The sequence below is a fragment of the Asparagus officinalis genome, chromosome 8, assembly GCF_001876935.1.
Source record: "Asparagus officinalis chromosome 8, Aspof.V1, whole genome shotgun sequence".
Taxonomy (NCBI): Eukaryota; Viridiplantae; Streptophyta; class Magnoliopsida; order Asparagales; family Asparagaceae; genus Asparagus; species Asparagus officinalis.
Window position 1 is genome coordinate 15,924,309 of NC_033801.1, and position 21,455 is coordinate 15,945,763.

At 36.8% G+C, this 21,455-nt stretch overlaps 2 protein-coding genes across 3 annotated transcripts; both read right to left on the bottom strand.

Moving 5' to 3' along the window:
- LOC109820574 (sugar carrier protein A) lies at positions 3,493 to 10,598 on the bottom strand. Of its 2 annotated transcripts, none has more exons than XM_020386733.1 (4): positions 10,337 to 10,598; positions 6,695 to 7,014; positions 5,345 to 5,971; positions 3,493 to 4,077 (listed from the first exon to the last, which is right to left on the bottom strand). In XM_020386733.1, the coding sequence occupies exons 1-4, from the start codon at positions 10,479 to 10,481 to the stop codon at positions 3,619 to 3,621; spliced, it is 1,551 nt and encodes a 516-aa protein (XP_020242322.1). In that variant the 5' UTR covers positions 10,482 to 10,598; the 3' UTR covers positions 3,493 to 3,618. The 2 variants fall into 2 exon arrangements, with proteins under 2 accessions (XP_020242322.1, XP_020242321.1); XM_020386732.1 differs by lacking the exon at positions 10,337 to 10,598 and adding an exon at positions 8,135 to 8,383.
- Positions 18,687 to 21,304, bottom strand: LOC109819608 (transmembrane 9 superfamily member 11-like). Its single transcript, XM_020385385.1, has one exon. It carries the CDS (start codon positions 21,034 to 21,036, stop codon positions 19,057 to 19,059), a length of 1,980 nt encoding a protein of 659 aa, XP_020240974.1. The 5' UTR covers positions 21,037 to 21,304; the 3' UTR covers positions 18,687 to 19,056.

Sequence of the window (21,455 nt, forward strand, 5' to 3'; positions counted from 1 at the left end):
GCAGTCTTTCTTCTAATGACCAGTCTCCTTGCACCAAGCACACTGATCTTTTCTAATTATAGGATGCCCTACTCTAGACTCTGACTTCCAATTCTTCCGGTTTAGATTCTTCCCTCTTGCGGCCAACGCTTCTGCTACCGACTCAGTCGAAGTCTCCTTATCCTTCTTCCGAAGCTGATAATTCACTAGTGCAGCAGTGACCTCACTATATGAAAGAGATGCATTCCCATTAATCAGAGTAAGAACGAAGGTCTCATATTCCTCTTCGGGCAAGGAACTCAACAACAGCAACGCCTTGTCCTCATCTTCAATCATGACATCCACATTTGCCAAATCCGCAAGAAGCTTTGTGTAGGTGTTCATGTGATCTCTAATTGAGGTTCCCTTCTTCAACTGGAAATGATAAAGTCTTCTCTTCAAATGCAAGCGGTTCTCAACACTCTTTGTCAGATACTTGCTTTCGAGAATCTCCCAAATCTTCTTTGCAGAAGTCTCATTCATCACATCATATTTTAGATCTTGAGTCAAACAAGACCTAATCACACCACACGCCGTTCGATTCATCTTTTTCCAAACCTTCTCTTCAATGTCATCTGGCTTACCATCTAACTCCAATGTATCCTCCAAATTCTGCGCGTTCAGCGCATCCAAAACCTCGCATCTCCATAATCCAAAGTTGTTTGTGCCATTAAATTTCTTCACATCTATCTTTATAGAGTGGATATTCAAACTCTGAATGGTCTTTGCGCCAGAAGCACCACCCTCGACACCCGAAGCACCTTCTTTCCCCGATATCTTTCTCAATGCACTAACGAATGAAGAATAGATCCAAAATTAAAAAGATAGAGTCTTTACCAAAAGATCCCACCTTTATCACCAAATGAAGCCCTAGACGAGCCTCCAAATTGATCTACTCCTCCAACCAAGACAAAACCCTAGATCTGGAACCTGGGCTCTGATACCACTTGTTTTGCGCAGCGAAAATTTCGACAAAATTTCTGGTGCACAATAAGAGAGAAAGATCAATAAGAATTCTTGTCTCACCAAAGAAATAAGAATCTGAAGCGAATATCTCAAAACAAAGTAAGATATCGGCTCTTCCTCTCATCAGTTCTAGGACTGACCTGTCGAGAGATCTTAAAAACTATTATAATGGCCACAAACACAAACAAACCAATTTTTACGTGGTTCGGCAAACTACCTACGTCCACGGGGCAAGGAGAGGGAGATCTACTATTAGAAAAAAAAGAATACAAATAGGTTTACAACTCTCACAATTAAACTTTCTTGTAGGCTCCTTGCTTTTCTTCACAAGAAAAAGTCAGACTCCAAAAGCCTTTTTCTCTCTTCACAAAACCCTAAGACTTTTCCCTGTTGCAGACGCTATTTTTCTTGCTTGCACTCCTGCACTCCTGCACACCTGCACACGCAGCCACCAAAAGAAAAGACTCCCTGTGATTTTTCTCCAAAGCCTGCTCTTGCACAATCCTTCACGAAACCCTAGAAGGGTATTTATAAAGTTCAGATGTGACTTCGGGTGGGCTATTTTCATTTATGTTTGCAACGAAAAAGCGGTCATTTGTGGGCTCGTGAACTCTCTTCACGCGGAGAGTTTTGAGGTTACGTGGGTGGGCCCCATGTACTTCACGTTCACAATATACATCTCTTAAGCAAAGGATGCCAAATCCATGAGTTGTTGTGGAAAAATCCTTGACTACGGATAGACACATTGGTAGAGAGTGATAAATTATTTAGTGTAGGATATAAGCTAGCTAAGGAGTTTAACCCAAGCCGTTTATCCTCTCAAAACCTATTTTTTTTTCTCCCGAACCAAACTTCCATATAACATGATGAAAGAAAGCTTCATTATGAGAGATAATTTCATTCCAGAAAGATAAATTAGAATGATTTATTCTGGAATTTTGAATGCATGAATTCCTGTCCAAATAAAGTTGTCTAAGAAATACACCACTTGTAGAATTGTTGTCCAAATATTTCCAGAGCCATGTGGCTAAAAGAGAAGCATTGAATGCAGATAGATTTTTGACTCCTAATCCACCTTCATATTTACTCAAACATACTTTCTTCCAATTAATCAAACATTTGAAAGCATTTGTATCAGCCGTTTCTGTCCAGAGGAAATTTTTTCTCAATTTGTAAAAAGACATATAATATAATGGAATTGAAGATAGAATTGAATTTAAGAGCACAAGTCTATCACCAAAAGATAAACAATTTTTCTTCCATGTAGCCAATTTCTTGTGCATGTTATCTGTGAGTGGTTGCCAATCAGTCTTGTACCACTCTCCTTCAGAAATGGTTTTAATGGGATCTGCACTCGCAAGAAAAACTACTACATTTGAGGAGGGACAAAATGACTAACTCCACATTAAAGTGTTATTCGAAATCTAACCTTGACCTCATAAAACATCAATTTGCTTACTTTCCTCATTATGCTATGTTTCTTTGCTCAATGCAATACTTTTGTGAAACAACCAATAAATGCTTAATAAAGCGTGACGTAGCATATCATTTTAGGGTCTTTTCTATAATTTACAAACAACTCTAGAAGAATTTAAAAATTATTAAAATACCTTGAAAATTAGAAATTGAAAAACACCTTGAAAATTATAAATAGCCCCTTAAAAATATTAAATTTACAAACCTTAAAAAATCTAAATTTTATGCAAGCCACGCTAAAATTTTCAAAATTACAAGAAAAACCCATATATTTTAAAATTTTACTAATAGCCCCTTGAGGATATGAAATCTGCAAAAAACCATGGAAGATTATTATTTTACAAAAAACAAACTAAAGATCTGAAAATTATGAAAAACACCTCAAAATCCAAAACTTACAAACCACCCCTTGGAAAAATTTCAAGGGGTTGTTGGTAATTTTTAGATTTTTAGGGATTTTTTAAATTTTTTAGAATTTTAATGGTTTTTTATAAATTTTAAAAATTTTAGGGCCCATTAGTAATTTTTCAAACATCTAAAGGACTATCTGTAAATTTTAGATTTCAAGATGTTTTTTGTAATTTCAAATTTTTTGGAGTGTTTTTTTTTGCAAATTTTAAATATTCAGTGCGCGTTTGTAATTTTCATAGTTTTGTAGGGCTATTTATAATTTTTATTTTTGTGGTGTTACTTGTAATTTTTTAGTTTTATTTTAAGGTGTTTGTTATAAATTTCAAACGTTTCTGGAGGATGTTTGAAGTTTTTAAAATTTTCGTTAAGTATTTAATGGTTGTTTCATAAAAGGACCGCATTGGACAGCAAACATGGTATAAATAATAAAATAGGCAAATTGGTACTTTTAGGCGCAAGTTGTGACTTCATCAATACTTAAGGGGGTGTTAGGGCCAATTTGGCTCTCTCTCAAAATTTGGTCACATTCAGACCTAGTCCGATTTTGAGGAGAAGGTGGCCAAGTTTTTCTTAGGCAAAAAATGAAAACTAAACTGGTTCTATTTCGAACCACCTCAACCATGTAGTAATGGTTAATTATCAGATCTAGTCATGCGAATGTCAACTGTAGTATTTCATTCCATTTCAGCTTTTGTTTTCTCACACACGAAACCTCGCTACAACAACCAGCAATTAATTATCACCTCTCTAAAACTCCCTCACCTCAACCCCCACATCCTTCCCCTCTTCTATAACCAACGGAGGCATAACCTTCTTCCAGAACCAATGCTTCCTCCAGAGAAGCACCATCTCCTCAATCGGCACCCCCTTCGTCTCCGGCAAGAAAACATACACAAAAACAGTCATTACGGTAATCCAACCCGCGAAAAAGAGGAATATTCCGAACTTGAAGGAGCAGAGGAGGGTGAGGAAGGACTGGGCGATGACGAAAGTGAAGAAGAGGTTGACGGACACGGTGATGCTCTGCCCCGCTGACCGTGTCTCCAGCGGGAATATCTCGCTGGGGACCGTCCATCCGAGCGGGCCCCACGACCACCCGAAGGCGGCGACGAAGAGGCAGACCACGACGACTACGGTGACGGAGAATTCTTTGGAGAGCTGCTTGTCTTGGCCGAATTTTAGGCCGAGTATGATTGCCACGATCACCTGTGACACGAAGAAGTAGAAAAGCTTCACGCTGGGAAAGATCGCAAGTGTACTTGTATCTTGTACATGTACAAGAGTGTGATCGAAGAGAGTGTCAAATCCACTCGATCAAGTGTGGGGTTTTGTGCAAAAATAGGCATGATGTGGAATTTAGCCCTACTGAAAGGAAAATGACAGGGGCACACCACTAACCATAACCCCAACCACACCCTCTCTCTCATTTGCTACAGTGCACCGGACCCCACATGAGATTTTAAAATTTTAAAATCCTATGTGGGATCCGGTGCACTGTAGCAAATAAGAGAGAGGGTGTGGTTGGGTTTGTGGTTGGTGGTGTGCCCCTAGTGCCACCCCGGGTTTTTCCTATCCCAACAAAGAGTTACATAGATTTCTCTATTTTGTTTTGAAATTAATAAGAGTAAATGATCTGGTCTATCTTATGGTTTCATTCTAGTAATAATATTAAAATAGTATCAAATACAATATACAGTAACTAGAACTGACTGGTTAAAAAAGAATTGGGAATACTTCAATTTTACTAGAATGCTTATGTTAATTGTACTAGTCTGCATTGCTCAGACAATGTTCTACATAGTTACTTTAGTAGTAATAATGAAATAATACTGAATGTATACCACAGTTATTGCCATTCTTACTAGTTATCCCGTCTCTTATTGATATATAGTTTTTTGGTTAAAAATAGGAGAAATTTTCAAAACAAACTCATTTATAACTTTATTCATTAAAATCAACCCATTTCAAACATATTCACAGAAATCGACCTAGTTTTAACTAGGTCAAAAGATTTCTTTCCAATTAGTCGGGGTCGCCACACCCAACTAATTAGTAACATGGTTAATTAACCTTCTAAATAGTCGGTGATAGCAATCATGACTATTTTGAACAATAGTTTCAACCCTCGCTACTAGCCCGTGTAATTAAAGTAGTGTTTAATTAGTTAGGGTTGACAAGCCCGACTAATTAAAAAGAAGCATTTTTTTTAAATCAATCCAGTTTCAGCTCACGTTGCGAAAGTGCCCGAAATAGATCGATTTTTATAAATAAATTTGAAATGAGACTATTTTGGGGAATAAAATTATAAATGGGTCTATTTTGAAAATTTCTCCTTAAAAATGCTCTCTCATTTTGACGGTAAAGGCTTTAAAGATAATTGAGCTTCAGATAAACTCAGGTATATACTTGTTCTACTGAACTGAGATTGCAATGCATTTCTATTCAAAGTACATTTTTTTATACATTTTTTTACCTGGCAAATGATCATTTGAATCCCTCCAGCAATCAACAACACTCTCCGTCCCCACCGATCCACGGTCGCAATCGAAACCAGAGTCGACAATGCCAGAACCGCGCCAGTCATCACCGATGAATACAACGAGGCGTTTCCACCGAACCCCATACTCTGAAACAACACAGGCGCATAAAACAATATCGAATTGATCCCTGTAAGTATCTGAAATGTTGGCATAAATATCGCCATCACCAGCTGCGGCCTATTCCTGCGCTCCAAGATGTTCCTAAAAGGATGTTTTATCGAGTTAGCGAGCTCGCTGGCCTCGGTCATGTCCTGAAACTCGGCATCAACTTCAGAGGTGCCGCGAATTTTCTCGAGAACTTTGCGGCCAAGTTGGGGGTTGCCTTGTTCGATGAGCGAGTTGGGGGTTTCGGGGAGGAGGAGTCCGCCCAGTGTCATGAGGAACGCGGGGACCGCTGCGAGGCCAAGGGAGAGGCGCCAGCCCCAGGGGTTGAGTTTTTGAGTGCCGTAGTTGATCATGTTGGCGGAGAAGATGCCCAGGGTGGTGGCGAGTTGGAACATCATATTCAGGCCACCGCGAAGGTGCGCAGGGGCCATTTCCGATAGGTAGAGGGGAACGGCCTGTGAAAGATTAAGGAGGGGAAATTGTTAAAACTACTAAATCAGTCCAATCGGTATACAGTATCATTGTACTCAATATTAGTACAATCAGAATAATGTATAAGTGCAATCATCAATATTGTATCAGTAGTGCAATCGCTAACTTAGATCAGTGCTGGAGTGCATGTTATATTCTCCTTTCTCTCTGTATGATTTTACGCAGAATGCCCCTTATAAGATTTTTCCCTCAGCTTGATGGTTGTACAATATTGATACATTCAAATTCGAACACCTATTTCGGTTCAGGTTGCAAAATATTAAGAAAAATGCAAATATGCAAATTGAAAAATATAGAGAGAGATGACACTTCTCAATATATGTTGAAAATATCACCATTGCTGAAATGAGGATAAAATTAGTGAGTATACTCCTAAATTGTTACTGTTTGCCTAAAACATCTCTAAACTTCAGGGCATATAAATATAAGACTGAAACTTTCAGTCTAAATTTCTTCACTTCCCAAATTCAATTCCACCTAGGTGATGGATATATATCTGTTTTCCAAATGAACTACTTTCAAACTTTATTGATGTTATTACTACTTCAGGGGTGAGTTTACCCTTGACACCATTATTTCCACAGTTTCAAAAGTTTTCTGCAGCACAATTTGATAGTAGACGCTTCCAAATCCTAAATACCATTTACTTTGAACCATTGAAAAAAGCATCCTGGGCATCAAATCACCTGATTTCCAAAGCCGATTCCAACACCAAGCATGATTCTACCGAGCAAAAGCATGGCGAGATTTTGTGCTGCAGCGTTCAGTGTAGCTCCGATCATGAAACTGATACCACCGCAAATAATACTAGCCCGTCGACCATATTTTCTGGTAACTGTAGAAGCCACTAAGGATGCAACGAGACCTGCAAGGTAGAGGGAGGAGGTGAAAGCCGATAATCCCTGGTTGTCATACTTGCAGTAGTTGTTCTTCGATGGACTGTTCTTCTTTCGGTATACAACTGGGAAGAATTTCTTGAGGAATGGATCCATTGATGTAACACCTCCTGCGTTAAGTTTGACTCAACAAATTCAGTTAATTGTCAATGCATTTTTCGAAGAATAATCGGAACAAAAATCTGGAAGCAGAGGTATATGCAATAGATATATTTTAGATGAAAACATGCAAAATCTACTAATACAAGGGGGGGAAATCTTGGATTCTGACCGTTGTATTCAAGTAGTTGTTGTTATGTACCGGAGAAAATTTCTATTTTTTCACACGTTAAAGTAATTTCAACTTAATCTTTAATATTTTATACCGATCAAACCAACTATTAATCTTGGGATGCATGGCAAAAATTATTTCTAAGAACTTTTATTAGTATTATTATTATTATTATTTAGTATCAGTTCTATTAGAATATGGTTTTTGATATTTCCACACTTCATAGCATTGCCATATTAAGAAGAATTGAGAAACTTCTTTCTTTTATTTTTACTGTTTTTCTGATGTGAAGTAGACCAAACCATAGTGTCCATGATTCCATGTTGAACTAATTAAGCCTACCATCTACCATGACTAGTTAGGTAGCAGGCATTGTTCACCATTCAATAATTTAGATTTTTTTTGTCCTCTCCTAAATTGTTCTTCGTAGTCCGCCCCTTTGTTTGATTATACGAATGAAAAATATTTAAGGACCCAAAATATGAGACCAATGGAGGGGACATGTGAGGTGTTGCCTCTCTATTGCATAATAAACTGATCATTATGCAATAGGAAATGAACATCTTATATGTCCCCTCTAATGGTCCCATATTTAGCCATGCTCATGAGTAAACACTTTCGGGTATTTAAGCGCAAACAATCCACAAATCAACACATGGGCCCACCATGCGCTACGAGTCAAATTCCTAGACACTGTGTGGGTACAAACTCACGGCACATGATTTGCCACGTAGACATCTGATCTTTTCTTCGAATCGTGAAAGCTTTTGAATATCCGGTAATAAAATCAACAGTGTGAAGATTCCACACATCCCCTCCCGTCACTCGCCAAAATCACCTAAACAATTAGTTCTTACCCAATTTGCAACCTTTCCATTTTTTCTAAGAAATGCCATTAAAGAACTGATAAAGTCCTTTTCTGCATAAAAAATGGATAAGGGATCGAAAGAATCCAGTACCAGAGATCCCGATGTCGTAACCAAAAATTGCACCGCCGACGGCGGCAACGAAGCACGCCGTTAAAACAAACGCCGTCACCCTCCCCTTGTACTGATCCACCCTCTCCTTCGCCACTCCAAGCGGCGCCCCAACTCCTCCCCCCGCCATCACGCCGTTAGAGAGAGAGAGAGAGGGGGAGGGAGAGAGAACGACAAAATCTAGTTCGAGTCTAGAGAGAGGGACCCTAATTTTGCAATTACGGGCCTCATCAATTTTCTATTTATAGGGAGCCACTTCAATAAGTAGGCAGAAGAAAGTGGTGGTGAGGTCCTAATCGCAGTTCGTAGCTTTTACGAAGGGAGTGTTGCTACGGGTACCCAAAATATAGGATCAATAGAGGAGACAGGTGAGATGTTCCTTCTCTATAGTCAACTCATTATGCAATAGGGAAGAGACATCTTACCTGTCTCCTCCATTGATCCCATATTTTGGTCATTAAGTCATTTTCCTTACGAAGGATGAGGAAATAATTGAAGCGCTTTGGGTCACTGGGTTTTGTTAACGGGTCCACGGGGGATATGGAGTGCGATGAGGACCCAAAGCAAATCGTGCAAACTTACTTGAGAAATCGGGCAAAATTGCATTTGACAACTTTGGTAATGGAGTTATTTCTGTCTTAAAATTGAGAAGAGGCCAAATCACAAATGTATGGTGGGTGAGTGGGACATATATATACGGTGGAAGCTTCACATTCATTACTTTCCTAAATCGAGAAATTAAGTTGGTATAGGAGTTATGGAAGTGGTTCAAAGGTGTTAAAATGTTAGATTTAAGCTCAATAGTTAATTTATCATGGTTAATTAGTGAATGGTGAAAAGATAGACTCAAAAACATTCAAAATAATTTATCTCAATTAGTGAATTGACAGAATGTAGAATTGGGTTATGGAAAATTTCATGTTTAATTAAATTGAGATACTTTTTGAACAATGATCGGTGTGTACTAGAATAAAATTCTAATGATTAACCGTATATGTTAACTCTAGTAGTTAATTGGAATGGAGTAGAATTGGATTATCGAAAATATTGGATTTAATTTATAAAGTTTAGGGAAATAAGCAGACACGAATTCCCTAATTTAAGGATATGCATGAACTGAATATAGCTCAAAGCATAAGCCAAGACAAATCAACTGATCATTCAAGAGACAAGTAAGGCCTAAAGCCCTCATACAATAGTCAAGGGGTAAATTTCTGAAGCAGGTTCCTCTCTGAACTTTATAAATTACTGGAAATTCTCTTGAGCTAGCTTATCTCAAGTGACATAACTGACAATTCTTATGCTCCAAAGATGAAATTTTTTATTATTTTAATCCTAGCTACAAAATATAACTTATACATTATCTTTTTCAGGAATATATGGTTAAAATTTAAAAATTGTAATTTAGACTTTCTTATGCTTACGAGAATTTCTGTGATTTAGTATACCTTTGAAAGTTTAACAAAAAAACTTTGGTCTGTAAAGTTTATCTATTCTTCTATAATAATGGGAGGATTCAAGATTCACTATTTATGCTATAGAAAATTATATATTAAATTACTGTACCATTTGTTACTGTAGCATAGGCAGGAAGATCCAAGGCTCGCTATTCATGTCACAATAAATTACTGAAGCACAATCAGAACTATAACGTTTAAAAATATTATTATAACATCATGACTGTAACACAGTCAGAATACTGTAGCATTTAAAAAATGTTATTATATCACTTACAAAAACTGTATTTAAATACAGAATTACTGTAGTTAAAATAAAAAAATAGTGATTGTGCTTTAAATGGGATGCACACTAGTAGTGTTTTATGTGAAAACCCGAACTTGTTTCGGCGAAATTTACCCTACAATTAACAACCAATAAGTTACTTTTTTTAATAAAGTAGACTACTTCAATTTTCTATTCTATGAAAAATGTTGGAATTCAAAGCTCCAAATAGTCGGCCATAAATTACTATACATTTACCAAAAAGTAACTTTTTTTCTGCCAAATAGCAAAAAGATCAGACCAAAAAAATCCAATCTCTAATCTCCTGCCTCTACGGTCAAAAGCTCAATCGTGGGCGACTTCAGGAAAACTACAAACAGGCGTGGGACCCGCTTCCCCGAATCTATCTCGCTGAAATTAAGAAAAGATAGAAGGACCTAATAGTAAAACAGGGCCACGTACCGGAGATGCCGATGTCATAACCGAAGATTGCACCGCCAATAGCAGCGACGATGCACGCCGTCAAAACAAACGGCGTCACCCTCCCCCTGTACTGATCCGCCCTCTCCTTCGCCACCCCTGACGGCGCCACCCCTCCTCCGGCCATCGCTCCGTTAATATTAACAGTAGAGAGAAAGGGGAAGACAAAGAGGAGAAATATTTATGGACTAAAATGTAAATTTAGCTTATGCTGGGAGTACTTTCAATTTCACTCAAACCTCCTACGGAATGAAGAGGATTAAGTAGGCAGAGTCCAGATACCGCCGTCTCTCTCTCTCTCTCTCCCTCTCAATGACACGATGCTGTTGTCACCTAACTCTCGCTCATGCCTCTATTGTTTTCTTATTCAAAGAGAAATTATTTTGTTACCCAACTTTTAAAAGTGTTTAGTTTCATGCTCAATATAGTTTCCATCATCGAAATTTGGTAATAAGGGTTTTAACCTTTAGAGCAATTGATCTTTTAATCACTATCCACTATTAAGAGATGAAGAAAAGATATTTACAATGTTCTATTTTATTTTTTTAAATGTCTATGAATAGTTATATATCTTGTGTTCCATTTGAGTTTAATGAAAACAACATGATGTATAATATATATTATGGAGGTTCCTTACCAATATAATGTTCTAGTGATCACGTTGATATATAATATATTTGATTATGGATAGCAAATTTATTTATGCGTATTTCGAGTTTGTTGCAGTGTATCCATGAGTACACGGATAATTAACATAAATTGTTGTTGTTTCTGATTCCAAATTTAGATGCCTGTAGAAATACGTTAGTGTCAAAATTAGGGTAGAATACCATTTTTCCTCAGTCAAGTGATGGGTTAATTTTAGAAAGAGTATCCTTCAACTATAAAAGAATATTTTAGTTAATTTGCATTGTGAACTAACAACACATGCAATGAGTTTGTCGAGAAAAATATAAAAATCGGAGAGACACCCTATAATTGAAGGAGTTTAAATGACATCTTCAGAGTTGAGGGGTTACCTACAACTCTCCAGCACTTAAAGGGCCATTTTCTCGATTTTGAAATTTTAAGGGGTTATCTAAGACATATTCATAGCTGAGAGTTTTTTTTTATAAGACAAGCTATCTGAGCCGTTTGATTATGGTTTTATTAAAATTTTGTCATATGGATGGAAAGGGAAAATACACATCCTTCGTTATCCATTTTCTGTTTTAGTATCCAGCATCTAATGTTTTTTAAATGTATAATAATCTAGATAGTTTTCGATATTTAAAAAAAGAATAATCTAGCTAGTTAAGTTGTATAAACAAATATAATCTTTATATACAATTACTTTTTATGGTCCAGTTCTGTTTACTTCGAATTGGAAGTTAACCAGCAACTAGACATGAATTATATATTGATTCTACTTGCTATAGAATAATACGAAGTTCTAGCTTTCTGTCTTTAAAATGTTAATTATTATTATTACTCTTTAGATTGAAGATATAATTAGATCAATCTTATCCTCATAGTTACACTCTCTTACTTACATTCTCTTTCTTGTACTTAAGTCCCCTTTCCACGACTTTCCAAGTTTGTAACCAAATTGCATAAAGAATCAAAGATTCAATGCAGTAAACCAGTAACATGTCAATTTGATATATTTTTCCAATTTTTTAAGGCCAGATATAAGAAAACTTACCCTTCAACTTTGGACTATTAAAGCTTCCACAACTTTCAAAATATTAGAAAATCCCTTTAAATTGAAGGAGTTATTAAAAGACCCATTCAAATTTAAGATTTTATCAGAAAATCCTATAAAATTGTCAAGTAAAACTTTCATTGAAAGAAACATTCCTTAGCATAATTTTATCTAATGATATGAATATTTGAAATTAACACTATCAGAGGAGCAGAGTTCTGATAACCCCTAAACTTTAGGGGGTTCTAATTAATAACCCCTAAAACTTAGAAAACTTAGGAGGATCTTTCTCACTATTTAGATTAATGCTTTCAAAACTTGGGGGCGGCGGGGGGGAGGGCGGCCGTCTTGACGACTGAGCCATTTTTAACTTCTGAATTCATTAATACTTATATGAAAACAAGGCTTCATTTTAGTAGCTTATAATTCACTTAAGCTGCAAGATTCAGGCATCTTTGTCAAGTTGGCGACTTCAATTACTCCACTCTGAAATTTAATCTAGATTCAAAATTATCAAAACCTTGCTTTCGATAGCACATTCTTCTTTGGTCAACTTTTGAAGCTTGATATATAAAAATAATTAAAAATGTTATTTTTAAACAAATTAAACAATATTATGTTAAAGTCTAATCTTTTGTCCGTCTTCATAGTGATATAACTTTATGGACGGAAGATGTCACATAGCGAGCCCATTGTCATACCCACTGAGTGTAGCACGTTATTTGACTCATAAAAAACTGCTTTGATACGATTTATCATGCTTCGAGCCCACAAGCCAGTTAGCGCATGGCAAGCTGTGGGATCTACTAAGTGTACTGCGTTGGTTGGATCTCACCACTACCAAAATCGGTTGACCAATGCTACACTTAAGCTTTAGATTTCACTATTTAAACACTCTAATCCTCTCACAATCCAATGATGTGGGACTATTTTTTTGGGTTCTCACGGAGGACATGTGTAAGAAAATTTTCACTAAGTAATGGTAATAACCAATTTTACGGATTATCAATACGTTATTTTTTAACACAATCTTATAATTGACTTATCCATTTCTATTGTGTTAGGGGTGCAACCGTGCAAATGAATTGGATCCTGATACCATATAGAAGTTATTATATTGGCATCTATTTAAAACTACTCATAGTTATCAATAGGGGTGCTAAATCATATATGTATCCAAGAACATATCGGTGACTATATTCTATATGGATAGTTACACAAATCTATAACTAATAAGATATAGTTACGGGTATGATTTTATAGTGAAATATACGGATTCATATTCGGAATATCTAAATACATATTGAGCATATTGTTACAATAGGTTTAATCCTTAAATAAGGCTTTTGAGGTTAATTTTGATGATCAAGATGTCTCATCTTAGCTTTTTAGATATAACGAACATATTAATGAACTCTTTTGTATCACATCAAGTATATTTTTTCAATATCATTTACTTTTCTTGTACCCATTTTGTATATATATCTGCATGTATATTCGTATCCGTATCCGATTTTAGCAGATATGGATTTGAAGTTTCCTTTACCGAGATATATCTGTATTTGTATTCATAATTGTGATGAGTAAGCAGATATGAATATGGTAAGTATCATATCCGAGCCGATTGTGCCCCTAGTTACCAATGCAGATAGACTATGATTTGAAAAGAAAATTTCATATTTGTATCCGTCAAAATTAAATGAGAAGACGAATGATGCATATGTGAATTTGGTCAAATAACTGAAATAAGGTTATGATGTTAATTTGTGCCTCTCCCCATCAAGTATACGTTAGGCCATGAATAATGAGCACGCTATCTTCTAACATTTGTTTGTTTAATTTTATATGTGATAGTCCAAGTCAAAAGAGGCGTGAAAGATGCAACGTAGGAGAATTATAAAGTTCACATCAACACTTATTACCTTTTATGAGATCGTATCCGAGGATATGGGCTCATCGCTCCCTAATGTAAACCGCCAAACTTAGGGGGTTTTGTGAAATTTACCCTTGGTAATTAAAACTTCTGTATTGAAATCAGAATCTTATATTTTACAAGAGACGTACACCTTGCATAACATTTAGAGCGATACTTGTTCAAAAAATCTATGAGACATAATTTTCAGAATCCAAATCCAAAATTTGGCCAGTTTCATTTTTTTGGATCGGGTTATCCAATAATTGGGTTACAAAAGTTTTAATCCCCTTAACTTCAAGGTGCATTTCACCTTAATATATACTTTCCAAGAACTTGGTAGCACATTTATTTTCTTATTCATTAATATACCCAACGAGTGCATACATACCCCAAGAGATTATTTTTTTTCTTCATTATATTTTTTTTATTTCAGCACATGTAGAATCCATCAACTCTTTCAACGTTGAAATTAATTTCCTTGCGTATTGCAGTTACATCGGCACGAGAAACTACGGTCCAGGTTCGGCCACATTTGCGAATGCGCTGTTGGGAATAGGCGGAGAGCAGTGATCGACACAATCCTCGAATGTACCCTGGCATGCATCGGCGCAGTGGTCGTCTGAGGGCTCGCAAGAACTGCAGCAAACGTCGGAATTCTTAATGCGTTGATCCCCGCATTAATGTTGAAAATCATTTAGTTTGCTAAATTTTTTTTTTATCTAAAGGGGTTGGAGTATTTTTGGAATCATCGGGGAGAACGCTTGATCAAGAGGTTGGCATATGAGGATGAGGGAGAGGATTGTGCTCACTATGTTAATGCGGACGGCCATGGCTTAATTTGTGAGGTTTTGATTTTAGTTTTAGTGCTGTTGTGCATCGCACAAGGGGTTTGTATCAGGGCTCCATATGAAAGTAACACAACTTTTGAGGTCCATACATGCGTTGTAGAAGCCAGGCCCGGCCCAAGAGGGGGGTAGGGGGGCGACCGCACAGGGCCCCATTTCAAAGGGGGCCTCAAATTTTTAAAAATGCCCATAGTATATTTCTTAATTCTTTCTAATAAGTCTTTTGTTTGTTTAAAAAAGGGCCTAATAATCTAATACTAGCCCACTAAATTAAATAATAATTTATGTCCATTGCCTAAGCCTAACTGCCTAACACCCATGACCCATCTGATTTACATTTTACCGGAAATATACACCAATTAGTACTACAATTATGATTAGTTGCTCATTTGTCTCCTAAAGTTTAGGAAATTCAATTTGAACTCATTAATTCCCAATTAACTATTCCCTATTAGGAAACACACCAATAAATATAATTCAATAAATTTATAGTTCAACATTTATATAGAAGAGGGCATCATTTTATCATTTCGCACAGAGCCTCAAAAAAGCTTGGGCCGGCCCTGGTAGAAGCTAAGACATCACAAATGCATGTCCAAAACGAGATGCCACGTATTAGGTTGAAAGTGGTTAGGTTAACTAAAATGCTCGCAGCTGGGGGTTAATTGTTCGGTTTGTTCTAACTGAAATTGCATGTTCTTACCATTGTTGTAATTCTGCTTTGGTAATGAGATTAATTGTAGTTTTACAATTTTATATATTTCGATTATAATTGTAGTTGCATATGTTTGTTTTGCTGTATCACCTTTTTTTTTTTTTAACTTCTGCTGGGTTGATAGCAATTGGAGTTGCGACCACTTGAACTATCACACAGTTGTGTATAGGTTGCTTGTAGTTTTATTGCTGGAGATAGATTACTGAGTGAATCCTTTTAATATATTTCGATGATTTGGCAGGCTAATTTCAAAATACATATTAAAGTTTTTTTTCTCCTCTCCTCGATTCTTTAATAATTTTGAAATTAGCCTACCAGATGATTGAATTTACTATTGAACCCTCCGGTGCAACTCTTGGTTGGAGGAATTAATTCGAAACGATTTATAAGAAATAGAAGACCTAATAAAGATTTAAATGATTTCAGGAACTTATTTGGTAACGCTTATATACTAGCATTGAGGGACGTACCAGCAATTTCAATAATTTGAGGGGCTACTTCCAAATTAGTAAGGTTTTAAGGGACTAGTATCCAAAAATACATGCGCATCCCGCTGAATAACGGCCAGTATAGAAGTAAAGGATATAACATTAGCTGCAACTGCAGGAGGGTGGAAGAATCCTCCATAAAAAAAGAAAATGATGCCAGCTACTATTCACAAAGCATATTCAATCACATGGGTATTAAACATATGAAGATCATTTTCATTACCTACCTAAATTTGAAAATAGCTTGTTCTTTTGTTTAAGACAAAGTCCACTTTGTTTCAGAGAATAATTTAGTTAGTTCCTAATGCATAACTTGAGGGTTATGCATCTAAACTTTGTCCATTTTTATGTTATGACAATTATTAATCCTCAAGATTCTTATCTAGGAGTCGTGAGAACTTAGAAAAGGCATGAAGTGGAGCAGAAGGATTGCAAAATTTCACATTCCTTTCAATGCGTTTGTTGAGGTCACACCATAATTAAAATATTAGAGAAAGGATGGATGTCGCGATTACTAATAGTATACAATATTTTTTGATAGTATACAATATTTTTCCACACATTTTAAAGTTTGTGATACATTTTCCCTCCCTACAAGATTTGTGAAAGCCCGCTGCATGACCGCTCATATTTATGGTAGTTTTATGAAGTTTAATACTCTTTTCTTTAGACGTATGTTAGTTTCTTAAGCAATCATGATCAACTCAATTCTTAATACAGAGTATATTGTTAGAAGTTGGAGATGATGAGAATATGACAATGATGACTAGACAAAAGTGGATGACACTGCAAATTTTTCTCCATAATTTCCAAGCTCAAAAGTGAGGAAAATTATTTATCAGTGAGCTAGAAGAAAATCTCTCTTTGAAATTTGTTCTACCAAGTGTTTCATTTCTTCCCAAACCGTATTCAATGAAGGGAAAGCAATGGCAAACAAAAGTCAGTAGGTACAAGATAGAAAGAGGAGAAAATCCTCAACTTTCATTTTCACCAGTACCCAAGTTGCAAATAAAATTCAGTTGTTGAACACAGACAGACCAAAACCACAGAAAGTTAAAAAGTTATTCCTTGTTTCAATTGAGGGTTTATGAGAAAATATATCATCAGTTAAATACTGCTAAAGGCAACTTTTTGACTGAATCCGAAAACTAATCAAACTTTTCGACAAAGCTCACGGTAATTTTGTAAATGTCGCTACTGCAATAACTCGCTAGGACGTAAGATTGAAAAGAGGCCCGGCAAGCAAACTTTAAACTTCCCAACTTAAATTTGTAACCCCAAATTCTCAGTGTCTTGCAACTTCCCAACTTAAAATTGTAACCCCATCTTTTCCTCTAAAAAAATTAAATTAAATTAAAAAAAACAATTAAAAAAATTGAAAAGCTCAATGGTAAAGATGATTCCATCTACCCTTGAAAAGCATCATGTTCGACGAAAGGGAAAATATTTGATCAGTAGAATGAAATAGAAGGCCTGAAGGCCTAACACATCTTCATAAATCTTTTATCAATCGAATGATATGATACAAATTTCTTCATACCGCAGCACCATACAAAATTCTTTATGCACCAGTACTGCATATTGCTTTTGCTGCATTCACATTTGGATAAAATCTTAAAGATGCAACTAAGGTCAACATTGGGTATTTAGGATCATACATGCATTACCTGTACTAAATCTCTAGTATATAGCCTGCTATTAATGTTTCATCCAAAAAATTCTTCACTAACAACACATGACGGTAAGTGAAAGGAATTCTTATAAACAGCCGAACTCTCAATTAATCAAAGGTGAGAATTTGTAATGATATTCTAAGCCTCTTCATCCTACTTCGGTTGGAATACCTCTCACTTGCTATTGTTTTTCCAACCTTTTAGTTGGTATTGTTTTCCAATCATACGGAAATATTGTCGATGCTTTAACAAGTAGTATAGATATTATATCCTGCAGGCAAGTTGTATCATACCTTGAAGAGGAAACAAATCTCGAAAGGACCATCAAACTTGATGGTTGAGAATTAGATACAACCAAAATAGCACAAGAAGCTAAAGCCGATAATGAAGTTAGAGATAATGGTATCAAATGAAGAAACAAAGACAGCTTAGCAACACACAATCAGCTGATTACAGATGCAATGGCAACCACTAATTGAATACAAAGTGTGGTTCTCAGGGAGGGGACCGAGGAGACACCACATTCTGGCAGTTGCAGTGAAAGAGGAAAATTCATAAACTGAAATCAATTTTTTGTTCTGGAAAAAAAAAATTCCAACGAGGAATTACAACGTGGATAAGACTATTTTAAACACTGTAAAAGCAAGCAAAGGTTATCGAGTTTTCTGAAGAGAGATTCTGTACAATACTAGTTTCATGCTTATGTGCTATTGTCTCTAAAAATGCTTGAGCTCCTTTGCCAACTATTTCCATACTAAATCGTGACAATAGTAAGCTTATCCAACCATTTCAGTAAACACTTAGTCTAAAAAATTTCTTCTCTTGTTTCTTTTAAACCTAGTAAAAGTGAAGAACACCTCATCCGGGCTTTCCCAAAACAAAAAAGTAATTTGGTATCATGATGTTTAGCAGCAGTCTGGTTATATTTTAATGAAAAAGCAAATAAAGGCTTAAAACTATTGCAATAAAAGCACATGGTATATGAAAAATAACACGAATTGTAGAAACATCGAAAACAACAACAGCATAAATCTTAATGTATTTCGAAAACAACAACAGCATATTTCAGCAATTCACAATTACAGAATCTGACAAGAAATATTGTGTCATATGCTGATTAAGGACAAACAAAGAAACAGTATTTCGAAACAATCACAACACGATACATTTTACCTCACATTTTACCATGGCATTAAGCATAAATAAATCTTAATGTAATAAAGAATAATAGAAGCCAAAGGCATTATTCTCTAGTATAAAATACCAAGCTACAAAAATCCAATGAAGCAGAGTAAAGAGACGAACAGACTAAATAACTAACGAAAAAGAATAGATATTTCACCTTCCACTTGATCACCAGCAATATAGCTCATAGTACGAGATCAGTCCAACTTCACTGAAGAGAAAAGGTAGTGAACAAACCAGAAGGAGGAGATGAACCCAACTGTCCCCGTTGCAAGCATTATAGCAATAGCCATGAAGAGAGAATATCCAAGGTAAAGCGTAGCAGACACAGGCCCGCTCAAGCTCTTCAAATCAAAGATAAGGTAGTTCACCGAGTACAAAAAGATATACAAAGCAACAGATCCTGAAGCAAAAAACGACTTCCACCACCACTGCCAGTCCTCAACACAAATGTGCATGTAAGTGAGAACCAAAGAAACCTCAGCACACACCACAACAAGAAGCATCAACACAATGAAGAGGAAACCAAATACATAGTACACTCGCCCCATCCAAATGCTCGACATTATAAAGAAAAGCTCGATGAAGAGAGTGCCAAAGGGAAGGGTCCCAGCTCCTATAACCAATAGCCAAGATGGGTATTTTTGAGCAGGAATCTGTCGAGGGATTTGATTAGTTCGCACTGGGTACTCAAAATGAGCCGCTTTTGCACCAAAGAATCCACCAACAAGTGTAAGAGGCACCGAGATGCAAAACCAAAGGAGAATGAGAATGACGAATAAAGAGAGAGGAATTGCTCCAGTACTATGACTACCCCATAACAGGAAGTTTAATGTGGTCAAAATAAAGAAAGCGATTCCAGGGAAGAAACAAGCAACTTTCCAAGAAACTGAGACCCAACCCGAGTGATCCCCACATCTCATTGTTTTCCAAAGCCTAACAGCAGCATAACCAGCAAGAATTCCGAGAATGAGATAAAAGAATAGCATTCCGGTGATCAAAGTTCCTCTAGAGGCTGGAGACATGAACCCAAGTGCAGCAAATAAGATAGTCACCAATGCCATACCAAGAATTTGAACTCCATCACCAATAAGAACACAGAGGAATGTTGGATTGCTTGGAGCTCTGAATACATCACCCACAACAAGTTTCCACCCTGATAACTCCTCATTCATCTGAGCCTGAGCTTCCTTATCAAGCTCCTCATACCGAGTCAAATCCCTTCTCACTGTCCTCAAAAGGATCACGAGGACAATTCCAGCCAAAAAGGCAATAACCATCAAAGAATTGAGAATCGAGAACCAATGCACCTTTGCACCTTCCATCTTCAAATATGCATCCCATCTAGATGGCCACTTAATATCACTATCAACGAACGAGTACTCATAAGTGAACACAATTGGTTGGTTCTCTTTAAGGGACATAGCAACTGTTGAAGGGTCACATTGGATTTTCGATGGGTACTTATCATACATCTTCAAGTCCTTGACCGACTCCGCATCATGCTGAAGGCTACAAGGCACAACCTCAAACCCGACCACCATATAACCCGGAGGCAAATCGAACCCAGATTTCGATTTTTCCAAATTGGGTATCGCCTCTGCGGCATCCCCAGTCCCCATAACCCTAGCCACATTGGTCTCCTCATACTTATGAATCAAAATGGTAAACTTCAAATGGTTAAACAAGTAATAAGCATCATCAACTTTGATCCCAACTGGATACCCGGTCCATCGAAGGAAGTAATCATCCTTCTTGGTGTATCGAATCGCGGGTAAGTTATCGAGAATCAAGTTCACCTGGTACATTTCATCAATCCTCTTCTTCAAGAGATTGAAATTGTCCTTCGACAGATCAGACCGACAAAGGAACACATCGGATTCGTTAGTGTGCATCTTGAATTGATACGGGGAGTTCTCAATTCGGTCACCCATCAGGAGCTCACCAAGGTTTTCGGCCGAGTCCTTGATGCCTTCTTGAGGCTGGCAAAAGGGGAGGGAGTAGTAACTGAATGGTATTTCGGTCTCGATCGAGGTCAGAGAGTTCACTTTAACGGATAAGGAATCCCCAGTCTGGTACTTGTGAGGGTAGCTACCAGGGAGATAAAAGGCTTGAATTGATTGGAGAATTAAGAAATTCGAGATGACCCAGATGACAAATCTTGAGCAAGGTCCCATCTTTTCCGTCGACGTGGGTTTGGATCTAGGGTTCAGGGCTGGATCTTTGGGTTTTGGGGAAATGGGTTAGTAGATCTAGTTCAGTCTAGAGGATTTGGTGATGGGCTTTCGTGACCGAAGCTGAGAATTATGAATATAATGAGCAAATTGGAATAAAAAAGAACTGACCTTTTTAGTAGCGAGGAGAGAGAGAGAAGTTCATTGAGATGGAGATCTCAGCAACGGAGGAGTTCCGGTGGTGAATCTGGGATTGGTGAACGAGAGGACACTGGTGTGATCTGATTAAGTTATAGCGTTTTTTTTGGAAATTACCAAAATAACCCACAGGTTTAGGGTTGAAAAAAATCTAGTTGAGGATGGAACTGAACCGGATTTGCCGCCAAAAGGATGAAAGAAGGGAACGGAACCGAACCGAACCG

What these genes read in the sequence shown, in the direction of transcription:
- LOC109819608 (XM_020385385.1), bottom strand. Translation starts at nt 21,036, where the DNA reads ATGGGACCTTGCTCAAGATTTGTCATCTGGGTCATCTCGAATTTCTTA.
- LOC109820574 (XM_020386732.1), bottom strand. Translation starts at nt 8,282, where the DNA reads ATGGCGGGGGGAGGAGTTGGGGCGCCGCTTGGAGTGGCGAAGGAGAGG. An exon ending in TTACGACATCGGGATCTCTG is followed by an intron (nt 7,015 to 8,134) that starts GTACTGGATTCT and finishes AACTTAACGCAG; the next exon opens with GAGGTGTTACATCAATGGAT. An exon ending in GAATCGGCTTTGGAAATCAG is followed by an intron (nt 5,972 to 6,694) that starts GTGATTTGATGC and finishes AATCTTTCACAG; the next exon opens with GCCGTTCCCCTCTACCTATC.